This window comes from Lynx canadensis, chromosome A2 (genome assembly GCF_007474595.2).
Source record: "Lynx canadensis isolate LIC74 chromosome A2, mLynCan4.pri.v2, whole genome shotgun sequence".
In the NCBI taxonomy this organism is placed as follows: domain Eukaryota; kingdom Metazoa; phylum Chordata; class Mammalia; order Carnivora; family Felidae; genus Lynx; species Lynx canadensis.
Genome location: NC_044304.2, coordinates 13,918,014 through 13,945,925, shown reverse-complemented (window position 1 = coordinate 13,945,925; position 27,912 = coordinate 13,918,014). Strand labels below are relative to the sequence as shown.

Sequence of the window (27,912 nt, the reverse complement as noted above, 5' to 3'; positions counted from 1 at the left end):
GGGCTGCTGGCAAACATTTAACCACCGAGGGTGGTGGGGGCAGGGGCCGCTCCATAGCGCCTGCCAATCTTAGTGCAAATGCTCCTGCCGCAGCTGACGTCAGGCCACTCCAAGAATGGGTCTGGGCTGGTGCCAGCACTGCCCTGGACAGGGATCACCTCAGGGCCCAACGGGGCTCCTGGAAGATGGTCAGGTTGTGTTTTGGGTTCAGAAGCTAATCACACAAGAGTGTTCACTCAGTGGAAACTCGCTAAGCTAGGCACTTAGGATCTGGGCACTTCTTTACACTTCAATGAAGAAGTTAAAATCATGAACTTTACTGGGTGCTGACTGCGTGCTGGGAACAGAGGACACAGCAGGGAACCACCACTCCCACTCCCACTCCCCCACAAAGCCAATGCCACGGAAGGAGGCAGAGCAGGGCTGGCAAGGGTCTGAATGAGAGCTAAGTGATGGCTCTCCCAGCTACTGTCAAATTGCAAACAAGCTCCATTTGGCCTGGCCTTTCCTAGCCCCACCACCCAATGGACCAGTGATGTTCTAAGTCTCACGGTGATGGTAGTAATAACAGCACCATCAACTCCCAGGGCTGTACTGTGCAGTGGCTGCACGGCCCTGGTCAGGCGTGCGCTTTCAGCCTCCACCTCACCCACACAGCAGGCCAGACAAGGCCGACATGGCAGGCTGCGGCATTAACCAGACATTAAGAACGCCAGTCTCAGGGCCCATTTACATCCTGAAAAGGTGAGGAATGCAAACAGCTCCCAATTCCATGGGTTGTATCTACTGACATTTACTGTATTTTGAAACCTAGAAATATAAAATACAAATTCCTTTAAACACATTAGCAAAAATATTTTTAACGAAAAGTAGTATGTCCTGCTAATATTATCTCTGAGGTTTTGCTACTCAGTTCACAATTTAGCTGACTCTGCTTCTGTACTCAGTCTCCCGTGAGCCCTTGCAGTAGGGCGATCAGGCCTCACAGATGCATGCAGCTGGGAAAGGGAAGAGTGTCTCAGAACTTTCTCCACAACTGCGGAGTTCTGCAAGATTCCACACCAAAGCTGGACAGGAGGTTACCCTGCAGAATGGTGACAAGAGAGCCTTTCTCCTCTGCCGTGCCCTCAGGATGGCCTTTGACTTTGTAACACCCCTGCTGGCTGTCAAATGGGAAGTACTTGCTCACCAAGTCGAGCAGAGCTCCTAAAAGATTTACAGTCTCCACAGACATTTGTCACCACCACAGATCTCATCAGAAAAGCTTCTCAGCATTGAGAAGACTTGGTCAGCTCAGGACAGGGACAGGAGATTTCCAAAACTCTGATTTTCATTTGAACTCTCAGGTTTTATCACTGGTGGTAAATACTGTCATCTGTTTTCCTTGAAGCCACAGGCTGGCTGGCAGCACTGTCCCCACTCACGCTGAGGCACCAGCCAGCCCTCCAGGGTTGCTCCTGCACCCTCAGCACCAGTGTCAGCACGGTAGAAGGGCACATGACGCCTCAGTGTTACTATGAGAGTAGTTCGGACTTCAGTGCCGTGAGCTCCCGGGGCCTGGGCTTTGAGAACCTCAACAGGGCAAGGAGTTAGAGGGGCCGTCAGCTCTGCCATCTCCTGTTCTGCCTGCTGTGTGATAAGCCCCCGGGTGTGAACTCTCAGACAGTGACTGCATTCTGCAAGGACATGAGCTCCCCTCGCCCACACCCCAAGGACACCCCATACTCCAGAGTGGACGACATCCTGTCCCTCTGACCACTGTGCCTCTCTGAGGTGCCCCCTACCCACAAGCGATCAGCACATAAGGCCGGGTAGGCAGTGACAACAAGTTTCGTCACCCCAGGCCCCACTGTGGGCTGAGCACTACCTGCGGTGACGCCGTTCTGAAGAGAGCCCTCGTAGAAGATGTTGGACGGGAAGGCACTGAGCGCTGGGTGCATCCGATACTGGACCTGGAGGCGGATGGGACGGATGCCCAGCACCACGAGGCGCTCGAAGAGCGACTGGGACAGTCCAGCCTTGGCGGCCTTCTTGCACATCACCACAGGGCCCAGCTGGCAGTGGTCGCCCACGAGGATGAGCTGTGGCGAGAAGCCCACACAGGTGAGGAGCTCAAGTACGAAACCGCCTAGACGCCCACTCACGGGGTACTAAGGGGCCCCGAGGGGCCCTGAGACACAACCACCCAGCTGCGCGAATTCAAGCAGTACCATCTGACCAGGCGCCAGAAAACCTGCCGCCACATACAGGTATCCAGGCTTTCCCAAAAAGGTTCGTGTTATGCCACCTCTCTTTCACAAAAGACCACATTAGTATGGTAATGGCTTTTTCCGTAAAAGCACAAATCCTCTGCCAATTTATTTTGGTTGTCAAAAACAGGAACTAACACAGGCCTTTTGTAAAAGCAGAATGGTGTAATGCGAGTTTTTGGAAAGCAGGGATGTTCTTCACTTTATCCCATTTTGGCTTATGAGAGGCTTCAAGGGAATTCTTTACTCTTGGACGGTGGGGGAGACCTGTATATGAGACACACAGACATGCACTTGGACCCAAAGAGCTCTCTGTGTCACCCATCTTTCCAAGAACCCCTCAGTGGACCCTCCATGCGTCCCTCTGCTCTGCCAGGACATCACATGGCATTACAGAACATTACCAAAAATAAACCTCCAGCACTGAAATTTACATGAAACCGAACAAGAGAATACCCACTGGTTTTCAAACAGGACTACAGCGAACACGTGACATGGCCCACCTGCTTGGCGCCAAGAACCACAGGGACCATGCACTCTGGTTCAGTGGCCTGGGTACTCTCGTCAATTAAGATGGAGCGGAACTGCATCTTGGCGAGCCTCGGGTCGCCTGCACCCACACACGTGCAGCAGATGACATCTGCATTCTGGAAATGAGAGCAGGCGAGGCCTCAGGGCATGGTAAATGTTGCCAGGCCCCAAAGGGCAGAAGGGACAGGACACAGACCACCCCCAACCCTGACACCTATGGCAACAGGCTGTCCCACCCAAACAATCTCTAGGTCTAGGCTGCAGGGACACTAACTTTTGAGATCCTAAGTTGGTGAACTTCATCAGAATAACCCCTCAGCACAGAAATGGTTCTGTGCCTCAAGACAGCCTCTGAGAGGCAATGCAGAGCCAGAGAAACCTTAGTTTGTTAAAAAAGAGCAGGAGAGTGTTGCAGACCCACCTCCCGGCCAAGGTGCACCACCACAGTGAAGGTAAATACGGGAGGTACGGAAGTTCTTTCTCAAAAGCAAAAAAAAAAAAAAACAAAAACAAAAAACCTGACCTAGAGATGCCATCCTATGCTTGGCAAACTCAAACAGTTCCCACAGCCAAACTGAACATGACACCACCCCACAGGTAAGAGCTCACCATGAGCAGCTCCCGCTCGGCGGTGCGCTTCAGGGCCCGGTACCGCTTCTCATCAGCAGAGGACAGCTCCCCAGTCTCGTCCTTCAGCTGCTGCAGCTTCTGTAGCTCCGGCATGCTGGAGGCACAGCAACACGTGAGCGGGCACAGGAGGCAGGCGCTGCCAGGGCCCGCACGCGGGAGAAGCACCACGCTCGAGGCAGGCGGCTCAACACCCACCTATCCATGTTCCTGATCTGGTTGTGCAAGGCCAGGAATGACACCGGGGAATCAATGGCCTCACGGCTCTTCGCGCAGAGCCGCACGACTTTCAGCCCAGTCTGGTGGATCTTCTCAGTCAGCTGATCCACAGCTATGTTACTCGGAGCACAGACGAGCACAGGCCTTCAACACAACGTGAACAGACGTCTCAGGACTCGCCCAGAGGAAATTCAGGAAACGCTAACTGCCAGCACTGGTGTTCTGAATCACAGGTAGTGGAACCCGCTCGCAGTCTAAGACTAACGCCAGGAGTGAACAAAGCTAAAGGAGCTATAAAACCCAACTAGTCTGTGGAGCTTCCCGTATCCACCTGGTTTCTACACTTCTCTCGCGCAGCAATGCTGCTGGGTCCCGCATCCTCACCCTCCCGTCTGCACCGTAAAGACTTTCAAAGCCCCTCGAAGCACACAGGCACAAAACTCAGGATACGTCAACCCATCCACCGCCTTTACCAGAGCAGCAGGCTTTCTTATTAAAAGCAACCATAAAGGCCAGACCTCGTACAAATAATATAAAAAATAGCCCCCAGGCAGCCTAGCAGACAGGCCTCCCTCTTTCCACCTCGGGCCGTGCTGAGCCCTACCCGTTGCCCTGCCGAGCCAGGTGGTAGACGATGGTGGCAGAGGTCACGGTCTTCCCCGTGCCCGGTGGCCCCTGAATCAGGCTCAGTGGTCTCTGCAGCACAGTCTTCACAGCGTAAACCTTCAGATACAAGCAGTTTTTAGGCTGCAGCCGCCCCCGCCGAGTGGAGGGCCACCCACCCAGCAGGCTCTGCCGGCCAGGCCAGGCCCCTTCCACCCCCCTGAAAAAGTGAGAACCTGAGAGTGGTTGAGGTCTGGGAGCCCCTGTGCCGTGAAGCGTTTCGGCAGCTGGCACTTGATGATCACATCCTCCACCTCGTGGCCGAGCAGTTTGTGGTAGATGTAGCCTGACACGGAGGTCTCATCCACAGCAAACGTTTTCAAAGCGCTCTGCATCCTGGAAGGAAAGCTCAGGGTCAGCAACACGCACGACCCAGACGGGTGAAGTCTTGCCCTCTGGGATGCAGAGAATCATCCAGGTGCTGAGGGCAGTGCTTGCGCCAACAGCAAGTGACTGACTACACAGCAGGTGGCAAGTGCGCCCGCAGGGGGCAAGGTGGACATACCTATCAAATGAGGTTGACTTCCACACGAAATCCACCTGGAAGTTGTGAGTCACCTCCACAGGGGCGCCCACACTGCTCCGAAGCTCAATGGCGATCTCATCGCCATAATCTGTGCCACTGAGTTAAGTTTCACCTTTGTCAAAAGCCGGGTTTACCTTTCCGAGGAGACTTTTCATTAGGCTACTGAGGAGAGAGCCCCCTCCTGTGCGCCAAACAGCGAAGGCCAGCCTGCCCCAGGCGCTCACGGACAGATGCCGCCGTGGCCGTGTCTGGGCTCACTACAGCCAGCTCCCGCACCCTCCCTGGGCGCACTGGGGCAGTGCAGGCACGGAGTGGCCCCACCCCGGCTGGGCTTCTGAAGGAACTTCCACAGAGCCCCGGGGCGCAGAGCTGGGAGCACCCTGGCCTCAGGCAAAGCCGCTCTTTGACCGGTGTGAAACAGACCGCACGCCCTCAGTACAACTGAAGAAAGGGCTCAGCGGCAAACTCCCCTCAAAGGGGCACCTCCAGCCATGGCCGCCCAAGACGCCCTTTCTTCCATCTGCGGCGCTCAGGACAAGCTCGCCTTTCTTTACTCAAAGGATACTATCAGGGACCTTGATGACGTGGCCGATCCCTTTCCACAGGGGTGCCAGATCCCCTTTGTATCTCAGGCATATCTCATCTCCCTGCATGAGCCGCATGTCTTCCAGAAAAAAGACAAGAAAGTTAGCGTTTTCAACATGTGCCGAGGCTGCCACCATGAAGAGTTTAAACAAATTAAGGGACACTTTACAAGGGAGAAACTAGGAATTTTATGCTACTTATGGTCACAAATATTTTAAAACTTAAAATCACCTCTTAACCAAATTATGACTAAATCCTCATTACCAGAGTCAGTCTTGGGCAAAGTGAAGTAGGCGATTCTCTTCTTGTTAAGGCCCAGGTCCCACCTGACCGTGATGTTATCTTGAGTCTGAGCACATGAAAGATAAGACCCCTGTTAGCCTGAGACACAGACACAGGCCTGGACTCCTCGTGTCTGGGTTTCCACAGGTGTGTGCCCTATGGCAACCTTACGAGCCATGACGTCGGGGTACAGTGAGCAGCACCCAACAGCCTGAAACACCGACAAGGGCATATCCAGAAGAGAAGCCATTAGGACCCCCAGAACCCACTCAAGTTGACCAGGAGACCCCCACACGATGTCTGCTCTTGGAGGCGGCTTCTCTGTGAACTGCAGAGGGAGAAGGAGGCTGACAGCTGATCCTCGAAGCTCCCACTTCCTATGTGTTCTTCGTGGAACTGGTACAAGGAGCGCCCTCAGCGTGCCATGGCTCCTCGGGTCCGACTCTTGTAGCTGTGGGCAAAGGCTGCGAACCCAACTGTGAGGGATTTTTGTTGGATTTTAAATCACAAAACACTCAGGCCGGTGTTTAGCTCAGAGTGACCGGGCGTCTGCCCGAGGGTCACGCCCTCGCCTGCCTTCAATCCACCGTTCTGTCTCTCAGGGCACTGTGCCTCAGCCCCATCAGCGTCCGCAGTTTGCAGAGGAAACTGCCCTCCCCAGACCTTAGGAGAGACGCTGTGTTAAAACGACCGAAACCCTCCTGCACACACATCACCTGGGACTCTTTCAGTTTCTTATCGTAGTCGGCCTCCAGCTTGACCAGAGGGCCAAATATGTTCTGGTACTGGTAGGCGTCCTCATACCGCAAGAGGACGTGCTGCGGCTCCTCATCCACACCGGGCTTCTCCAGATCCTCCAAGGTGGCAGAAGGATTCTCCTACAACACAAGCGCCACACCATGTTCTTGCCCATTTTCACCGACATACGACAGGAACTACACACGAGCTCACTAGTCACCGGAAGAACAGAGCATATCCATCACCTCTCAGAATGAGTCGACGTTGGCCTGACGCAGAGAAGGGCACCGGCAGCCAGTGGTGTCCACCCCACAAGGAGAGCCCTCGTGTGAGGAAGTGTATGTGGCACAGGGAGGCAGACGCTGGCCCGGGTCTTTGCTCAAACTTCAGCCATCGCTCCTAACCCTCCTCTGCCCAGGGCTACACCAGCAGGGCGAATACTGGCAATGACACCCCAAGTACACAGCCTGACGCACCTATACCATCAAATGGCCGCATCCTCCAACCAATGCCTAGCCCCTGAACTAGGAGAGAGAATACTTCTTTTGGGGTACAAGAAAGACCACTAGTTCCCTGGGTGTGTAAACAAAAGGGGAGCACCCCCCCATTCTTTCTGACCCTGTGCTGCACCGACAGGGGTGACACACTCTTCCCTGGCCGGGACAGGACAGTATCTGGGCTGTGGGGATATAAACAGGAAACGTTTATAAATCTGGCAATCTGAAAATCGAAGCAGAAAGGTACCCTGCTAGATGACACTGCAGAAATATTCTGACTTGCACTCAAAAATAAATTCACATTTAAGATTTCGGATTAGGGGCACCTGGGCGGCTCAGTCAGTTAAGTGTTCGACTTCAGCTCACGTCATGATCTCATGGTTCATGAGTTTGAGCCCCGCATCGGGCTCTGTGCTGTCAGTGCAGAGCCTGCTTCGGACCATCTGTCTCCCTCTCTCTCTGCCCCTCCCTCCCCTCATAAAAATAAATAAAAAAACATTAAAAAAAGAAAAAGATTTTGGATTCTATATGGGCTCCTGGGTGGCTCAGTCAGTGGCGTGTCCGACTTCGCCTCAGGTCATGATCTTCCAGTTCGTGAGTTCGAGCCCCACATCGGGCTCCGTGCTGGCAGCTCAGAGCCTGGAGCCTGCTTCGGATTCTGTGTCTCCCTTTCTCTCTGCCCCTCTGCCACTCACGCTCTCTCTTTCTCTCTCAAAACTAAGTAAACATTAAAAAAATTTTCAGATTATACAGGTACCTAATTAAAATTTCTAGCCCAGTTACTGAAATTCTATCATAAAAGCTGCCAGAAGCAGAGAAGGGCTTCCCTTGGGAAGGAGATCTGTTGGGCGGGGCAGGCACCCCACCGCGCAATATGGAAGCCCCTCCCCTTCACTCCACCAGCTGCCATAGGCCCTGCCTCTCTGACCTTTGTGACCTGGACCCTTTCCCCCTGAACATTCACCCCTGGCCTGGTGTCACCCTGGCTGACACATCACAGCCCCACGAGGTTGTACAGCATCCTCACAGTCCTGTTTCCCCAGGCCCAGGGTCCTCCCAGCAGGTCCGTCCACAGACAGTTCCGGTCCTCCTCCCTCCCACTACCCACCCTCACCCTCTCCCACCCTCTTTCCCTCTGCAACAAGAGAGAAATTCCAACAACCGGAGCTGTCCTTCCCCACAGGCTTGGCAGGAGGTGGCCACGGGCTTCTACCAAGGGGCCACTCAAGTACACAGGGCAGTCTCTCCTGAGCTCCTTCCAGAATCTCCTGTTTTGAACACACTCCCAGCAGCTCCCCCTGGACCACAAATGTGCTGAGGCAGATTTGCATTCTCAGCAGGCCCTTACCTTCCAGAGCTCCTCCAGCTTGTTGATCTGCTGAGCAGTGATCTGCCGGGCCCGCAGCTGCTCCTGCTCAGAAGGGATCTTGACCAGCCAAGAGAGGAAGCAGCGGTCCTGGATCAGGGGCTGCCACTGGGAGCTGTCCCAGTTGATGTCCTTGAGGCTGCTCTGACTGGCACAGGGCTGCCTACAGAAACACCGTGGGCAGGGAGAGCCCAGGTGAGGATGACCTCTGCCCCCAAGGCTTATTTTTCACCCCAAAATGATGTTCCCTACGTTTTATTATGTGATCACATTACCTTTAAATTGTTAGTAATACACTGCCTCTCCCCATGCACTTGAGCTCTGAACTTAGAACACCTCTTTTACACAAGTGTTTTCATGACTTAACCAGAACCCGCCCCAGAAGAGTTCCTCAACGTACTCAGTTCTGACTAGCCCCTCCCCCCCAAATGTGCTCACACCTCTCCCTTGGGCAGAATAGGGCCGGCTGGCGCCGAATGCCCCGCCCCCTCCAAATCAGGGCCCCGCCCTCACCTGCACAGGAGCACCACTACCGAGTCCGCTTTGGCAGGGATGAAGCCGAGGAGGAAGACATTGCGGCAGCCACAGTTGTAACACTCCAGAACTGTCTCCCCCAGGGGCCCATCCTTGTGCAGAGTCACCTCTTTGCATTTTGCCCTCACGAGGTGATTTACAATGTGGCTGAAACCAGGAAATGATAAATAGTTAACACCCAAAGTTTGGCTTTTCACCACTTCCAATTTTCAAGCCCCCCGTTAAAAGTTCCGGTACCGTTCACAGTCCATTAGCAGGGGCGGTCACACCTCATCCATCTGGCATCCCAGGGGACCAGCCCGCCCCTGAACTGGCTCCCCACTGAGCGTAAAAATCAATCCGACTTGAACAGCCTTTAAGGAAAACTTTCCTAACACGTTTCACATAGTTCCTGCTTCTTTTTTTTAGTTCCTGCTTTCTGAAATCCTACGTATGGGGCCTGACTGAACGTTATCACTGAGGCCAAGACTGCTGTCCCGGAGAAGCAGGAGGTTTTGCCCCTTCCACCACTCCTCTCTGTCTGTAGAGGCTTCTCGGTGTAGCCTCTTCTGGCCGCGCCGCTGTGCCTGCTTCCAGGAGCAACAGCCCCTCCTAATTCGCTGCAGGCCAGGAAACTCGATAACCAAACATATTAGAAACCTGAGGACAGTAAAAAACATGGAGCAGCAGGGCCCAGGGCTACTCTCAGGAAGCACAGGGCCGGCTCTGAACTATCTGAAAGCGGCTTGTCTCGCTCTTTCCTTACTGCCGCGTGGCCTTCCCATTTCCGGGACAGAGCTCGCTTACACCCGGGGCTTGCAAACTCCACCCTAAGACAAGTCAGCCTTGCTTGGGGTCCAACAAGTGGTGCTTGGCTCTGCCTTGGGCTCTCCCAGCTACCTGAACGCCTGTCAGACACTGAGCACTGAGCACGCCTGCTGGGCTTCCAGCCTGCCTTGCTGCTGCCGCCCTCCCTTCACCTCCGGGGAAACCCCTTCTGTTGCAAGCTTCAGCTGACATCCTAACCCTCTCTGGACCCATGAAGCTAGTCAGATTATCTATCCCACCAACCGTCACCGCTCTCAGCATCCACTTTTCTGAAGCTGTCACACACAACTGGGCATTTTACCAGACTCTGATTTCCTCTGTCTTTTCTGCACCCACCTCATCCCACCTACACTGGAAGCTCCCTGAAGGCAGTGGCTGCCCCATTATCTTTATAATCTGGCCTCATGCAAACATGCAGTGCTGGCTGACAGAGTCTGTTTTCTCTTAGAGGCCTTTCACTCACTTCCCTGATCTTGGCTCTGCTGACCGGAAGCTGGGGTTGCCAGCTAAGTTTTATTTAATTGCTTTTCCTGCAGGAGAGGAACTAATGCAATCACAGTAATGCTGAAATTACCCAGAACATTCTGAAAATGGGACACGATACTGGTTACCCTGAAGATGCTTTTCCTTTCAAATCTTTAAAATTAAATACCATGGGGCGCTTGGGGGGCTCAGGTGCTTAAGCATCTGATTCTTGATTCAGCTCAGGTTATGATCTCACGGTTTGTGATATCGAGCCCAGAGTAAGGGCTCTGTGTTGACAGCATGGAGCCTGCTTGATATTCTTTCTCTCTCTCTCTCTCTCTCTCTCTCTCTCTCTCTCTCCCTCCCTCCCTCCCTCCCTCCCTCCCCTCCTCTTGCGCTCTCTCTCTCAAAATAAATGGAATATTTTTTTAAAAATTAAGCATCAGTCCCCTTTCTTGCCTCACTCAGAACCTCACAGTTCGCACTGCTCACTCTAAGATGACACGAGATCTGTCCACTGTCCTCAGGCAGTACGAGATGGTGAGGCCTGGCCTACAGCTGTTGAAGACACAGGAAGAGTGGGGGCTCTGCGCAAATAAACTTTCCTATGGGGTTTCGCCACTTTATGTCTCTAAAACACGGATCCCAGAAAATGCTGCTTTCTTGCCGAAGACCAGGCGCCATTTCCCACAAGACTCTGCTCTGCTTCTCTATGACAGAGGAGTGAGCTATCACACATGATGGCATCCTCTGGAGAAGCCACTAGGACTGGACCCTCACTGGTGGTAGGGACCAAGGAGTCCCATCACTAGAACTAGACAAACAGACTGGACTCTCCCTGGAATCCAAGCACCAGCACAAAACTGGTCTCACCCCAAATACAAAACAAGAGACCCAGTCACAGCTGCTGCTGATCAACAGCAGGAAGGGGAGCCCAGAGACGACGGTCAAGTGAACTTAATTTAATCCGATGATTCAGGATCTGGCCCGTATTAGCCTCAGGACTGCTCCGATGAGCTAAGGCCAGAGGGAGCCTTCTCAGGAAGCGGCTCCCATGGATGCCCATTACTGTCTTGGGAACATCCTCCCCAGGCACCCAGTAATGAAGACAAACGGGCGTGCCAGGAGCTCATCTTGCAGAAAAATATAAATAAAAACTGGGAACGAGAATTAAGCCAACCCTACTTGCATAATAAAAAGAACCACAGAGAATAAATCAAGGGTAAATACATTAAGGCATTCACACACCACCATCTGTTTCAAGTTAAACCAGTCACAGAGGAGGGAAAAAACCAGGTTTGTTAGCGTGATTTTATATTGTGCTTTTGCTTCAACATTTCCATAATTTACACACAAATCTGAGCACAGCACTGATTAAAGACACATGCGCGGTCTGATTATCTACCTGCCAGAAGTATTTCCACGTCCATTACAGAACCACTTCTTGCTGGTATTACAGTAAACCACGCAAGCAGGATCGTGTATTCCGCAGTAACTAAAAAAGTCAAAACATCAACAGTTAAAGCTGGAAGGTCTTTCTCTGGTTTTAATTTGGCAGGATGTAAAATTCTTTCCTCTTACAACATTTTTAAATTTTTCATTAAACACATAATCAAACCCAACGATCCCACTAGCAAAATCCAATCAGTTAACTGCAGAGGCTTCTTGACCCTGCAAATGCAGGGAAAGGGTTCAGGGTGCTGGGGAGCTTCCTCAGAGAGGCCCTAGACAACAGCAAAGCCCCTTCCAGGTGAGGGGTGAGAACTGTGGAAAGTGCCAGGTGAGCCCAACAATGGAGGTCTGACATCCCAAGGCAACCCCCTGTCACTCCCTTTGGCCTGAAGTTTCCAGAACTGTGACTTAAAAGAACGGAAGTCAGCATCCCTGGCTCTGGGCACACAGAAGAGTAAGCTGTAACCACACCACGTTCACAAGGCACTCCACATCCCAGCAGAGGGCGCCAGGCTCCTGGGAACGCTCAGCTCAGCCCCAGCAGCAGAGAGTCTCAGGGGGCAGACTGAGCTCAAGCTTGCAAGGAGCACCTCAGGAGAGCCCCCAGCCTCATTCTTCTGAAAATCAACACATCAAAAACAAAAACTGGCTCACCACAGAGTCCTCTGTGTGTATGAAGCCAAGACTCAGTCTCAAACTGAATGTGGGTCAGCCAAGAACCTTCCCTGCAACACCCCACACCTTGGGGACAGCTGGGAAGGTGAGGGGGTGTGCAAACTTTAACCACCTGCAGCTTTACCGGAACCACTTCACTGTCAAATGTGTAGGTAACAGGAACACTGACACATCACTAACACGTACATAAAAACATTTGTAAACAAGAGTGGAAACAAGAGCCAAAATAAAGTTAAAAACAAAAAGCCAAAATACTTATATAAAAAAAAAAAAAAGTCTGTCCACAGAGCAGGGAAAAGAACAGCACTATCCTGTGGTGGGCACAGACTCTGGGAGGGGGGCAACGTGCCCGAGAGGTGGGCAAGACTGAGCCGTGGCCCAGGTCTAAAGTGGCCCTGACTGGCCGGGTGCCCTGAGCAAGATCATTTCACCTCTTTTGGTCTCAATTTTCTTGCGTATGTGTAACAAAGCAAGAGTAAGTCCAAGCTTAAGGGTCAAAATGTAACAGATGGATCCTGCTCTAGATGAGAGAATTCCAAATTTGGTCAACAAACAGGTCTACCCACTGATTATTCAACTCCAATTTTGGGGGAATTTTGAACACATCAGAGATGCAGATATTTTAAAGTATCCTACAAGCAATCATCTCTTTGTAAGAGAAATTTTAGCTGCTGTTTGTTTACCCTCTAAACCTAAATGCTCACCAAATGTGAGGAATTCTTTTGAATGAGTGAGCGAACAGGTACCAGAAACCACCTCAAGGCCTGAGAAGGAGTCATTCCCCTACCCTCTAGGTGAATTAGGGGTGTCAGAGTGTGCTGACCCCACCCTCCTGCTCCTGACTATGTACAGACAAATCTGAAGAGTCTCCTTATTTCGTAATACCAAATGTCACAGTCCATTGGCTTAGATGGGCTTCTAAAGCCAGCAAACCCACTCAGAATGAAAAAGCTCTGCGGGATGAGTCTGAGACTCTGCCGTCGGCACTCACCTGCAGGCATGTACAGGGAGATCCTTCGTGTAATAGGTATCTTCTTCATCTTCTTCAAAGTTCAACTCGGCCAACAGCTGGCTGGTCTTGGCCACATTGTCATCCACAGCCCCATTCTGCAGAATGCCCTCTGGTCCACCGACCTACAGCAGAATAGTGCCATCACCACGCAAGGCTGCAGCTTTCAGGCCTTAGCCCAGGCACGTGACCTCTCCTCAAATGAGCAGCCATGGTGACCTTCCCACAAGTGTCAGCCTGCTCTCCACCTAAGACAGTTCAGCTTCTTCTGACTGGACTTTTTACACTCTCCCTATTAAACCCACCTGGACAAAAACAGGGTGTTGGTGACCTAGGTCATCCACCCTGCCTCCTGCATATCCAGGTCCAATCCCATCTGGTCACGGAGCCATGAGCAAACTGGATGCTGAGGAAAACGCTTCGTTCCCATGACTGAGGGTCACAAGGAGCAGGATGACTTTTTACAAAGTTGTTGCAATCCCCTCTGGGGACAGTTGCACAGTGTCAGGACAGAGGGCCTGGAATGCCAGCAGAGTGATGGGTCCCACCAAAGCCTAAGCACCAGACATAAAGGCTGTGTCCACTGGAGATGAGGGAGAGCAGTTTTCTCACTAGTCAACATACTTCCTCCACTGCCAGTTTCCCTCTCCAGAGGGCAGCCCTTCTTCCTTATGAATTAGTAGTTCAATGTTAGGATGACCTTCCAAACTCAGGCTATAATCTTACTACTTATATTACCTTTTATAAGTCACAACTGCAAAAACATACCAAAAGGCAACTTTAACAATAACCCATGAATTTCACAGGCACTTCTACTGAGCTCACATTTCCATTCAGAGGCACATGGATTCAACTCGCCAGAGATTAACGGGCATTCCTAAAGCCACCGCCAGGAACCTCAGACAGCAGTCAACAGTCCTTGTCATCTCCCCATGCTCCCAACAGGAGGAGATGACACATCTCCCACATGAGGTTGGGTCAGGCAGCAGGAGTGTCGGAACAGTGATGAGGACAGGGAGGAATGAATGACAGAAGCCCCAGGGCAGGCACCAGATTTCTCTGAGCAGTGAGACAGGATCAGACACTGGTCCCCCCTCCCTCAAAGGGCCCTTGCCACTTAGAGCCACACCATGTGGGGCCAGCTCAGGCCAGTGCAGCTCAAGTCAGGAGTGCCCCCGGGGCCTTTTCGTCGTGTCCACTGCTCCAGCCAAGTTACCTGTAAGATTCTAAAGACAGCAGATCTCTTGGGGATGTGGAGCTGGGGGGTGGGGGGTGGGGGTGGGAAGGGCAGCACACACCCGGTTACACGGGGGAATCAGGAAGTGCATTGCCCCCTAGGGGGCATTCTGGAAACTGCAGTGGCGCATTTGGGTTGTGAGTAGGGGGGTATCTACAGCTGTGTCTGTAATGGTCTCAGCCCACATTAGAACCCCATTTCACAGCTTCTGCCACTACTTTAATGCACTTTTTCCAGGCAGGGAACAACCAAGTTAAATGAAAGAAAACTATGCTTTGTTTGAAAAAAAAATTTTTTTTTTTCAAAGGAAAAATCAAAATCAACATTTGGATTTTAATGCAAAGACAGTACTGTAACAATCACAAGCACTTCTTTGTGAACCCCTGATCTCTTTTTTTTTATTGTAGTAAAATACACGTAATATAAAATGTACTACTGTAGCCATTTTAAAAATATTTATTTTTGAGCAAGAGAAGAGAAGGAGAAGGAGGGGGAGGGGAGGAGGAGGGAAAGAGAGCAAGCACGAGCAAGCAAGGGGCAGAGAGACTCCACACTGCCCAGGGCTCCATACTGTCAGCGAAGAGCCCGCCGCGGGGCTTGAACTCATGAACCGTGAGATCATGACCTGAGCCGAAATCAAGAACTGGATTGCTTAACCAACTGAGCCACCCAGACACCCCACCTCCCCCTTGTAACCATTTTTAAGTGTACAGCTCAGTGGCATTAAATACATTCCTATTATTCTACAATCATCACCAACACCCATCTCTACAACTTTTTCATCTGAAACTGAAACTCTGTATCCATTACCAACCCTCCATTCCCCCGAGCCCCTGGCACCCACGTTTCTACTTTCTCTGAAAACTTGACTACCCTAGAGATCTCATATAAATGGGCTCATAGTGTTTGTCTTTTTGTGACTGGCTTATTTCACATAGCATACTGTCCTCAAGATGTATCCATGTTGTAGCATGTGTCAGAATTTCCCTTAAGGCTGAATAACATTCCACTGTATGGACAGACGTTTTGTTTACCCATTTACTCTTCAGTGGGCACTTGGGTTTTTTCCACCTTCTGGCTGCCATGAACATGGTATACAACGATCTCATCAAGTTCCGGCTTTCAATTCTTTTGGGGATATACCCCAAAAGAAGTAGACTTGCTGGATCTTATGGTAATTCTATATCTAACTTTTCTGAGGAACTGCATAGTATTTTCCACAGAGACTATGCCATTTTACATTCCCACCAACAGTGCACAAGGGTTCCAATTTCTCCACAGCCTCGATGATACTCATTATCATTCTTCTGGGTTTTTTTAAACAACCAACTTAATGAATATGAGGTGGTTATCTCATTGTGGCTTTGATTTGCATTTCTATGCTAGCTAATGAAACTGAGGATCTCTTCTTGTGCTTGCTGGTCATTTATATATCTTCTTTGGAGAAATGTCTATTGAAGTCCTTTGCCCATTTTTAATTAGATTGTTACATTCTTTGTTGAGGTGCTTTGAAATTCTGATCGTTGGCTATCGCTTCAAAAAGTCACCTGTTTGGCAATGTTTCTCTTGACACATGCTGTGGCAATGCTACTGTGAGGCTGCCACCCAGGGCCAGCACTGCTGGCTCGCAATGTCTCCTAGTATGACTGTGTTAGGCACACACGTGTTGGTTTTAAGAGATTTTTTTTTTTTTAACATTTATTTTTGAGACAGAGAGAGACAGAGCATGAACGGGGGAGGGTCAGAGAGAAGGAGACACAGAATCTGAAACAGGCTCCAGGCTCTGAGCGTTAGCACAGAGCCTGACGCGGGGCTCGAACTCACGGACCGCGAGATCATGACCTGAGCCGAAGTCGGGACGCTTAACCGACTGAGCCACCCAGGCGCCCCAACACGTGTTGGTTTTCTGAAAGTGTGTGGCCAGGTTACGGCACCAGGATTTCATCTTATGGCAGAGAAGGAGGTATGCATCTCATGCTTCAGAAGGCAGCAATTAGAAATTGACATCTGCAGGGGTGTCTGGGTGGTTCGACTGATAAAGCAGTTCAGGTTATGATCCCAAGGTTCCTGAGTTTGAGCCCCCGCATCGGACTCTCTGTTGTAAGCATGGAGCCCTCTTCAGATCTTCTGTCCCCCTCTCTGTGCACCTCCCCTGCTCATGTTCTCTCAAAAATTAAAAAAGAAGGAAGGAAGGAAGGAAGGAAGGAAGGAAGGAAGGAAGGAAGGAAGGAAGGAAAGAAAGAGAAATTGACATCTATGATTCCATTTAAACTCTTAAAGTCAGTAAACAGGTTCCTCAAGTATTTAAGGTAACAAGGTTTCTGAGAATATTATGGAAGGCAAACTTTTTACTTGATCTAAAACTATTCTTTCCAGGGATGCCTGGGTGGCTTAGTCAGTAAGGCGTCCAACTCTTGATTTCGGCTCAGGTCATGATCCCACAGTTCATGGGTTCAAGCCCTGTATCAGGCTCTGTGCTGACAATGCTGGGCCTGCTTGGAATTCTCTCTCCCTCTCTCTCTGCCCCTCCCCTGCTCATGCTCTCCCTCTCAAAATAAATGAGCTTTAAAAAACAAACAATTCTTTCCATAGATCTGGTATCCTGAGCTTAAATGCGTATTGACACCTTTTATGACTTCACTCTGATCAGCTTTCATCTTTCCAAAGAGAAATGTGCTATCTTTCCAATCCAATCTCAGCAGAAAAACACCTTAAAACCCAGAATTAGGGAGCTTAGGTGGCTCAGTTGGTTAAGCATCTGACTCTTGATTTCAGCTCAGGTCATGATCTCATGGTTTTATGGGTTTGAGCCCCCGGTCGGGTTCTGCACACTGACCACATGGAGCCTGCTTGGGATTCTCCCTCTCTTTCTTTGCCCCTCCCCTGCTCATGCTCTGCCTCTCTCAAAATAAACTTAAAAACAAACAAACAAACAAAACACCACCACCCAGGATCATCAGAAGGCTAAGAAGGTGGTCCAGGAAGGAATCAGCATGCAGCTCCCCCTCTCAAGCTCAGAATAGCATTTACATTTTTTTTTTTTTTTTAAGAGAAAGCATGAGCAGGGGGTGGGGAAGAGAATCTTAAGTAGGTTTGGAGACTGATCCCATGACCCTGGGACAATGACCTGAGTCGAAATCAAGAGTTGGATACTCAACTGACTGAGCCACCCAGGCACCCTGGTACTCGTATTTAAAAAAAAAAAAAAAAAAAAAAAAAATTAATGTTTATTTTTTGAAAAAGAGAGACAGAGACCAAGTGTGAGTGGGGCAGAGAGAGACAGGGAGACACAGAATCTGAAGTAGGCTCCAGGCTCTTAGCTGTCAGCACAGAGGCCGAAGCGGGGCTTGAACTCACGAACCATGAGATCATGACCCGAGTTGAAGTCAGATGCTTAACCAACTGAGCCATCCAGGCGCTCCCCCGTATTTATAAACAGCTGGGTTAAATACCTAATAATATCCTCAATTTTACTTCTTATCCGACAATGTTTAGGACATTTACTATCTAGCCTTTTAAGAAAATGTTTACAGATTCCTTACCTAGAAGAACTCCTAAAATATCTTATTAGATTGCATAAGCTTTTACGTATAAAGAAATGCCCTTGGTGATATCTGAAGCTTTACTGTCCTGAAACATCAAAATTGGTCCACAGAGTAATACAGAAAAGTGCATACCACCTGGGTGCCATCTTCCTACCCACTCCTGCCTCATCTGGGCCTCAGATCCCACAGTTCACCTCCCCTCACCAGGGGAAGGCCTGAACCAGCAGAGGACACCTCCTGACCAGCCACATGGGGACCTACCCTGCACACTTACCCCTTCAGGTTAATAATGGGGAAAGAAATGTAGATCTACTCTCAGAACTCTTGGGAGACAATATGATACAGATACAAGGTCAGGTAGACTCTCCACCCTCCACTAGAGCTGGGGGGCCAGAGAAGACAGTCCAGATTCTCCAAGGCCCAGTAGCCCTCTAGCCTCCTGGTTAAGGAACGTATAATGTATACGTGTCTCACACACACACACACACACACACACACACACACACACACTCCCAGCTCCCACTCAGCCCCACTCCTGCCCAGCTACGATCTGGCCACAACACAAACTGACTTCTATAGTGGGGTTGTTAGTTTCTCCCTCTACTCTCTGGAAAGTTTTAAGATAAACATTAAGTTCAAAAATACATCTGACCTTAGAAACTATAATTAAATTAGTTAAAACAAAGCTCTAACTAGAGAGTGCCCAGCACAGAGAAGGTCCACAATCCATGCCAGGTGACAAGACGGGAGGAGTGAAGGGTCCTTGGCCAGAACAGGACTGAGGTCCTCTGAGATTATCAACCCCTCACTTCCAGTCAGGACCCCTGCAGCCTGCAAGGCTCAGAGAGGCAGCACCCCCCTGCACCCACAGGAACCCTGAGCCCACTCCCAGGCATCACATCACTGGGGAAACAGTTCCCTCTTCGCCTCTGCTCTGGGTAAAGGTCTGCAGATGTTTTCTGCCCAGGGACAGTTTCATACAAGCAACTACAGAATTCACTGTGTACATCAGAGTAGCAGGAAGAAACGTTGCTTCAGTCCCACAGAGAAAAAGCATGTAAATTCAAAAATCACTCCCAAATGTGCTGGTAAGAACTTTTAGACCACAGATTTTTACTCCAAACCTCATAAGCATTGTACCACGCAGCATGAAATGGACCTTTCAGTCCCTCAGTCTCTGAGTCTGCCAGTGCTCCGGGGCCTTTGCACTCACTGTCCCTTGGTTTCTGCACAGCTGGCTCTTGGTCCTTTGGGTCTCAGTCCACAGGGCGCCTCCCAGGGAGGCCTCCCCCATTCCATCTGTGGAGCCCCAAAGCAGGGGTCCCTACTATGACCCCAGGACCTAGAAATGAGCCACACCCCAGGAAGCCCTCATAGTGTAGGCTAAATGAATACATCTTCACACTGAAAAGCATAAACACTGAAACGTAAAATAATTCATCTCATCAATAAAAGTATTTTTTTATCCTGAGGTTTAAATAAAAAGAGAGTGGGCAATCACCTTTCCCTCAGGGTAAGGAGAGGCTGAGCCTCACCTCTGGAAAAAGCTAACAGAAGTTCTGGCCTCCCCCCAGCTCTTGAGAAAGTTTCAAAACTACAGGGAATAAACAACTCACATAACCATCACCTGGATCCACCAGCCACTCACACTTTTTACCATGCTTGCTCTCTCCCTCTGCACACACACACTTTTACTTTCCTGACCCATTTCAGAGTCGCAAACCCCAGGACAAGCATCTTCTCCATGTAATCACTATACAAGCCTCACGCTCGGGAATTATGCTGATAAAACTGATATAATACTGCTATCTTATAAGCACAAGCACAATTCCCCAACACCCTAACGTCCTTTCTAGTTTTCTACATTCAAGACCTAGTTAACACTCGTTACTTATGCTGTCTCTTTAGCCTTCTTTAATCCATTAGTTTTAACCACATGTAACTGCTGACATTCAACCATTTCTGACCTACGAAAATGCCTTCACACGGTCCCACTCAAGAGAGTGGTCCCCAGATTCTGGATAAAAAGGATCCTCACCGGCCTCCCTCTTTACAGTGAACCCTTGTTCTGGTCAGCATGCTGAGTCCAGGCCTATGGTTCATTTCAATGCTCAGAGTGTCCTTGATGTGTCCGAGGCATCCCCACCTCAACCTGGGCTGCCTCTGCATGTCCAGCCCTGGGATCATTACTCTCAAAGGAGCCCACTCCACGCCTGCAGGGAGAAGCCAGGGTGTGATGATGGGTTCAGTCCAGAAGCCAGGACACCTCACAGGACAATGACATAGACTGGACCCCAGCTCAGTGGCATGAAAAGAAGAGGGAGAGGCTGCCCTGGAGAGCAAGCCAAGATTCATAACCATCACATAAATGGTGGACCTCACTGGGGGCCAGACCAAGTCAAGACATTTTCTCATGAGTGAAGAATCTGTGGAGAAAGGGAAGCCCTGTGGATTAGATGATCCCAAAAAACGACTGTCAGTGCTGTTCATCTGACAACAGCAGTATTGCCTATGATGGAAAGATGCTTTTTTGTTTCCAGAAACGCATAGTAAATATAGGTCAAAATGATTGTGTATTGCTAACCCATATGGCTCAACCTCAGAAGGAAGGATGAAATAACATGTTGGATTTGTTTTAAAGCTCTTCTGCGATGAGAATAAAGGGCCAGAGGACAAAACTGCTGAACTGAGGAGATGGATATGCCGGGTTTGTTTTCTTTACTTGCAGAGAATCCATAACCAATGTTTTTACACAATATAGATGGACAAGGTGGCCTCCATGGAGTCCGAGGAGCCATGCACTCAAAAAGAGTGACGGAAGGCAAGCAGAGTTCTGACCAAATGCCTTCTACTCCAAGATGAGGAGAGCCACCTCCCCAAAGTCACTGGCATCCCTGGCAGCTGAGCTCTGCAAGGAGCAAAGCAGACACGAAAGTGCCATCCTCAGTTGTGACAAAGGGCTACCCGCAGAGCTCAGCAAGCAGCCTAGGTCTAGAAGCCATCCAGGCAACAGTCTGCAGGGATCCAAAGAAGCCCGGCTTGGCTCAGTAATCCAGCTCACAAGCTGCTACCAGACTAACACATACAAACAGGCACAACGATCCTTTCCCAGCCATGGGATCCCAGGACCCAGCATCCCCACGTTTACTAGAGGAAGCAGGATGCTGCTCTCAAGGAAAGCTCCTCTGCCAAGATGAGTTCAAAGACCCCCTGAAAGCAGGGCCCCGAGACCCGGAAAATGAAGCCCTGAAGACTCAGCCAGACTCGCTGCCCTTCCAACACCTTCCAGGCCACACTCTGTTCCGGGTCCCACCAAGCAGAACTGGGAGTCATGACCCTTCTCTGCGGGCAGGACTATCCCGGCAACACTGCAAGACCACCCTGCCAGGGCAACAGCCACAAATGCCCCTCAGTTGAGAGCCGCTGCCCAGAATCTGTTCCCTCCAGCCTCCGTGCATGCTGCTCTGGTGGGGCCTCTCCCTTTCTGCAGAGCCTCTTACCCTCCCTCTCAGGGCAGTGTCTCCAAAGGGTCTGCTGACCAGCACCAACTCCACCCATACCTCCCATCAGAGAGGAGCCCTGCCTCAGCCTTGGGGGACCACGGGCCCTGACAAAAACCACAGGCAGAACTTGTGTCTGCTCTAGCCATAATTCCTTATGAGGACTCAGGGGCAACAGGGTATCCAGTGCAGTTAACATGTCCCAGCAGGAGTGGCCACTCTGGCTGCCTGGTACCGTAGTTCACACACTCACATTTATACACATGCGCCAGCGTGCACAGGCACATATCTGACCACAAGGCACTCTGCCGGAGCTCCCCTTCTGGCTTTGTCCACACTCTGCCAGGTCTACCTGCCATCTAAGGGCCCTTCCTCTCAAGCGAGGTCACAGTATCCCCTCAGCAGCTCCATGAGGCTCTAGGATCCAGCCCGAGCCCCTGGCATGGCATATCAACCCTTGCCCGCACCCACTCTCCTCCACACCAAGCCAAGTGTAGCGCTCCATGCCCACCTCTCTGCCCAGCAGCATGCCTTCCTGAACTCAAGGAACACTGCTCACAAAAGCTTTCCCTCTGCAGGGCAGACCACTCCCTCTTCTGGGCCCTCATGATCCCAAAGGTCAACCGCAGTCTGAGCAGCACCTGTCATTTCTAACACAACAGCTACAGATGGCAAAGGATTCACTTTGACCCCCAGTCCTCAGAGAGCACAGCAAGGCAAGGAAGCAGGACTACAGAGAGGGGCAGGAGACAAGGACCAGGCTGAAGAGACTGGCCTGACAGCATGTACAGTGGGGACAAAAGTAAACATGAACAGATATATGAGGGCTCCCAGGCTCACCCTGAAAGCAGCGTGGCCAGGCCTCCGTTCCTGACTCTGCACCCACGTGGAGGGCCCAGCATACAGGGTGGTGAATCTCCCCCAAAATGTGACTGGGAGTGGCTGAGCACAGGGTCACTCCATTTCCCTACATTAGAGATGCTGATGAGAAACTACAAAGATTAACAGGAGCAAAAAGGGGAGGGGCAGGAAGGGGAAGGAGCAGGAAGGGGAAGAAAAAGAGGCATGAAGAAGAATCAAAGACCATGAATTGTGTGATGGTCGAACAACTCTGCAAATTTACTAGAAAAACACTGAATTGCACACTTACATATAAGACTCTATGGTATGTGATCATACCTTAATAAAGCTATTAGAAAAACGTCTCCTTTTTTTGGTTGTGGGAGCAGGATTGAGAAAGAACTTTGTTTTTCAGTTAACACTGGTATTGTTCAAGTGTTAACTTTACCCCCAATCGTATTCAATCTGGGTTAAGAAATTAGGGTGAACAGAGTAAGAAGTCATTTTGCTTATTCACCAATGACACGTAAGCCCTTCCTCTCCCCTAATCGCCCATGGAGTCCTAACCATCTAGAAACAAACTTGGGAAATCCAATAAGGGGAAAGTGCTGAACGAACACTTGCCAGAGCTCCTGCAAGGTTACCAGTGTCTTATCTCCAATTTTCTCAAGGTGTGCTTATATCACCGCTGAACTGAGTGTTCACAAAACCAGATGGAAAAAGTCCCACTCAAATTTTAAACTCACCACTTTTGGGAACCCCTAGACTGTACTGAACTCATTCCTCCTCTTCATAAACTACAGGCCAATAAGCAGAAGATGATCTGTTTACCTGGATGGTCAAGAATATGTTAGGACAGCTTTCCATGATCAATTCTGAAGACTAGGTAGCAACTCTTTACTCAAGTGTCTACCACTTGAAGAGGAAAAGAAGCTCAAGTGTATGTACTCAAGACTACAACTGATGAAGAGCCTTTGTTTATCCATTTACCTGTTGATGGTCACTGGAGTTGTTTCCAGTCTGGGGCTCTCAAGAACGAATCAGCTATAAATGCTCAGAGCAGCCCCATGTGTGGACAACCACCTTTGCTTCTCTGCTGGACCACAGAGAAATGGGTGAACCATCCCATCAGCAAGGTATGAAAGTTATAAGTGGCTTTCCAGCCTTTTAAAAAATTTGAGCCAATCTTATGAGCAGGTAGTGGTATCTCCCTGTGGCCTTTCTTTTCAGTTTCACTGAGGTGTAACTGACATACAATCAACAGTGCATGCTTAAAGTGTATAGTTTTATAAGTTGTTATACATCAGTGTATGTAAACACCCAATCGAGATAACCAATACATCTATCACCAAGTCTCCTTATGCCCTTTGTCACCCTCTCTTTTCCTTCCTCCTTCTCCCAACCACTAATCTGTTTTCTATTACTATTAGCACTTTCTAGGGCTTCATACAAACAGAATCACAGGGTATATATTCTTTTTTTTTTTTTTTTTTGGTCAGAGTGCTTCTTTTACCCAGAATTATTCTGAGATGCATCCATATCATTGTGTGTATCAATTCCTTTTTCTGCCTGGGTAGTGTTCCCAACTCTTACATCTTTACCATAATTCCCATATCTGGAGAAAACATGACAGTAGCAACCATCAAAAGGAAATATTCCAACTAGACAGGGCAGAAGGTTTATAACACCAACTATTATGCAAAGCACTTCTGAAATTACCTTTCCCTGCCCTTTGATGGGCAGGGGAAGGGCCCACGAAGAGTCAGATAGGCAAAAGAAAATGGTCCCTTGTATCTTAAGGACACTTGGCAGGATTATGTCAGCACTTTTCATTCCATGGTCTGGAAGGCTTTGATAAATATCAGTTTTATTTCATAAACAAAACAAATGTTATTTGAACCAACTTGTAGCTCAGCAGGAGTCACCCCTGTGCCATTCTCCTACCCTGGCAGGGACACACATTCTGCCTTTAAACAAACTTTCAGGTAGGGGCGCCTGGGTGGCTCAGTCGGTTAAGCGTCCAACTTCAGCTCAGGTCATGATCTCACAGCTCGTGGGTTCGAGCCCCGCGTCGGGCTCTGTGCTGACAGCTCAGAGCCTGGAGCCTGCTTTGGATTCTGTGTCTCTCCATCTCTCGGTCCCTCCCCTGCTCATGCTCTGTGTCTGTCTCTCAATAATAAATAAACGTTAAAAAATTTAAACAAACTTTCAGGTAAAACCAACTAAGCAAAACTGGTATCAAAAGTGGCTGCACGCTGGGAAGGAGTCTGGCAGCTCCTGCAAAGGTTATGCACAGAGTTACCACACAACCCAGCAATTTCACCTACAGCCACACAGAAACCTGCACATGAATGTTCACAGCAGCATTATTTATAATAGCTACAAGGATAAACAACCCAAATGTCCACCAACAGATGAGTGGATAAACAAAATGTGGTCTGTCTGTACTGTGGAAAACTGTTCAGTCAAAAAAGAAATGGTAGTAGATACATGTTACAGCATGGATGAACCTTGAAAACATACTTGGTGAAAGAAACGAGACACAAAAGACCACATATTGTCATTTATATCAAATGTCCACAGTAGGTAAACCTGAGACAAAGATCAGTGGCTGCCTGGGGTTGGAGAAAGGAGGACTGACAAGCTAAGAGGTATGGGGTTTCTTTCTAGGGTGATGAAAATATGCCAAAACTGATGACGGTGAGGGCTGCACAACTCTGAATGTACTAAAAGCTACCGAACTGTACACTTTAAATGGGCAAACTGTATGCTACATGGATTCTATCTCAAGAAAGCTGTGAAACAGAAGTAGCTGCACAGCACTTGATAAGTTACAGCTACTCATTCAATAAGATAAAATCAAAAGGCATTCAGAATGGGTTTGAGTCTTTCTGGAAGCCCCACTGTACAGTTAGTTACCCAGCCAACTCTTGAGGACAAATAAGGAAAATCTCAAATGTTGTAGGCAGCCAATGCCACCAACTGGCATAGGAAAGAATCAACTTTTTTTCCACTTTTCAATTCTATTCAGACTTTTCCTGCCCCCAAATTCAGAGCCTTCTCTTACGACACAAAGGATGTAACTCCCATTCCCCAAACACAAACTTAGGCTACACGTGAGTGGGTCATCTGAGTTAATTAAAAGTAAAGAAGGATAAACCCTTTCGATGTCATCAGAACTCAGGTGAGATCAACTGCAACATTTACCTCTGGTGGAGAGTTTTAAAGCTCTTATTTTATACAACTCAGTGCTCAGGTGCAGAAAAATAGATTATTTCAACTGAAAGAGAAGGGCATGCCCTGTAACTCACTGATCACAAACAGAATACAAGGAACAAAACTAGAACTCAGAGCTGTTTTATACTGGCCAGAAAAACACTGGCCAATATAAAGAAAAGAATATGCAATAAAAGTCTTTAAAAGAATTTGCAGTAAAACGATTACCTTTACCAACCCTGAGCTGCCACTAACCATGGCACATCGCTCAACTGAGTGATCTTTATCCTCAGCCTCCGGATGCACTGGACACAAGTTACAAACAGCGTTATCTGGTCCATCCAAACTTGAGTCCAGATTTCATGCATGTTTCCGGTCCATCCAAACATAAGTGCAGATTTCAGGTATGTTGAAAAGTATAACAAAAATAAAACTCCGATACCCCCATTTCACAGCTGTGAAAACAGAGAGGTCTACAGGTGTCATCGTGAGTGTCCAACGGCTCATTCGTTTCTCCAGGCAAACTCTCTCCTATCTTCCTCCACCATATGTAAACCAAGCTGAAAAAATACATACTTGCACACCTGTTCTCCCTGATGCTCCACCCATCAGGCATCTATTTTTAAGGAAATCTGGGGTTAGAATGAGTCAAATGTTTTCTGCTTCTATTAGGGGCTAAAAGAAAATCCAAGTGGGTGGTCTACCCACGAGAGTGACTCAATCAACTAGAATGCTAGCCCTCCTCCCCCAAGGACAGAGTCTGAGCTCACTCTGGCTGAGGATGGGGTGGCTCCCCCAGCCCTGACAGTGGATCCTCATGCCAAGGAACACCTGTGACAAGGGATCCCACCCCAAAACCCCAGCCAGTCCCCTCTGCCACTCCAGAGCTGGGACCTAGGTTCAGGAAGTGCGTCCCTAATACTTCTCATAACCCAAACCCAAACTTAAAATACCTAAGTAGCTTTCCCTAAACATTCACATCATTAAAAACAAAATTTTCCAACGTGGCAGTACCACTTATGTAAAACCCACTATCACTGCCCCCATTGGAGGAACAAACTCAAACCTAACTTTTCCAAGACAGAGCTGTGGAGTTACATAACAAGTCGGTTTCAGCAACAGGCAATGCAAGAAGGAAAAACAAAACGCAACCTGTCTCTTGAATAATCTTCATAACCAGCGAGTGTGGGGTTCTCAACTGGAGGCTAAAATTCCGTTTCTACTCCGGGAGCTTCGACCCTGCCCTCTCCAGCGTCCCTGGGCCCGGGGAAATTTGAACCCGCGGTTTAGTGGGCATGACCGGGGGCGGGCGAGGGGGAATGCCCAGATGGCTGGGACCACAGGTGGGGGGTGGGGCAGGGAGGACGGATCGGCCAGAGGGGAACCCGGGCGGATCACCACGGAGCTGGCTTGAACAGGGCACGGACTCAGCTGGAGAAAAACTTGGGGACAGGTCACCCCCGACGGCAGGTCACCTCGGACACGCCCAGAAGGCGACTTCGGGCAGGTGACCTAAGACGCGGCCTGAAGTAGATCCTGACCAGATCACCCGGACCCCACCAGAGCGGGACTCGAAACAGGTCTGCCCCGGCCCGGCTAGAGGCTGGGAGCCGAGGCAGGTTACTCCGGACCCGGCCGGATCGGGGAACCCGGGGAAGGTCAGCCTGGGCCGGGCCTGAGTGAGGGACCTGGAACAGGTTACTTCGGACGCCGCCGAAGTGCGGGACTCGGGGCAGGTTCCCGGGCGCCGAGGCCCGGCCCGGGCTTCCGGCGCCGCCATGTGCCGCTCACCTGCGCGTCCAGCTGTCCGGCCGCAGCGCCCGCGCCAGCGCCGACCGGGCCTCCCGCACCACCTCCTCCGGGGCCGCCGGGGCCACCTGGGGGCGTCTGCGTCTGGCTGGGGAGGGTGAAGTCGGTGAACTCGAACTCCGAGCCCTGTGTGTCGGCGCCAAGCAGCTCGGCTTCCTCAGTGTCCAGGAAGGTGAGCGTCTGCGAACTGGGCCCGTACGCCTCCACACTCATGGTGCCGCCGAGTAGGGCCCTCAGGCCGGCCCCGCGCCGCACTCGAGCCCGCCGCCGCGCTGAGGCCTAGGCCGCAGGCCTCGGGCCGCCGCCGCCGCCGCGCCCACGCCCCTGAACCGGACTGAAACGCCCGCCGCTGCGCGAGCCGGGCCAAGAGCCACGCGTGCCGAGCCGCCGCCACTGCCGCCGAGCCCCTCAGCGACGCTGCTCCCCTCCGAGCCGCCCGCCACTCGCAGCCCCCGGCAGGAACCGCCGTCGCCGCCGCCGTCGTGCGCGTGCGCGAGCCCGACGCCGGCGCAGGTGCGCGTGCGCGAGCCCGACGCCGGC

The 27,912-nt window shown here is 50.3% G+C and overlaps 1 protein-coding gene across 2 annotated transcripts in view; it reads right to left on the bottom strand.

The window, feature by feature from the left end:
* Positions 1-27,658, bottom strand: part of UPF1 (UPF1 RNA helicase and ATPase) — a 37,153-nt gene extending 9,495 nt beyond the window's left edge. Inside the window, exons 1-15 of one of the 2 annotated variants that reach the window (XM_030304930.1) lie at positions 27,355-27,658; positions 13,208-13,350; positions 11,495-11,584; positions 8,797-8,964; positions 8,266-8,446; positions 6,399-6,560; positions 5,632-5,749; positions 5,381-5,479; positions 4,795-4,903; positions 4,466-4,625; positions 4,231-4,349; positions 3,606-3,770; positions 3,390-3,504; positions 2,753-2,896; positions 1,868-2,081 (exon numbers count right to left, since the gene is read on the bottom strand). In XM_030304930.1, coding sequence (XP_030160790.1) covers positions 1,868-2,081; positions 2,753-2,896; positions 3,390-3,504; positions 3,606-3,770; positions 4,231-4,349; positions 4,466-4,625; positions 4,795-4,903; positions 5,381-5,479; positions 5,632-5,749; positions 6,399-6,560; positions 8,266-8,446; positions 8,797-8,964; positions 11,495-11,584; positions 13,208-13,350; positions 27,355-27,585 — 2,218 coding nt within the window. In that variant the 5' untranslated portion in view covers positions 27,586-27,658. The remainder of the gene's footprint in view (positions 1-1,867; positions 2,082-2,752; positions 2,897-3,389; positions 3,505-3,605; positions 3,771-4,230; positions 4,350-4,465; positions 4,626-4,794; positions 4,904-5,380; positions 5,480-5,631; positions 5,750-6,398; positions 6,561-8,265; positions 8,447-8,796; positions 8,965-11,494; positions 11,585-13,207; positions 13,351-27,354) is intronic. The other variant, XM_030304938.1, reaches the window with a different exon arrangement.
* Positions 27,659-27,912: the final 254 nt, after the last annotated feature.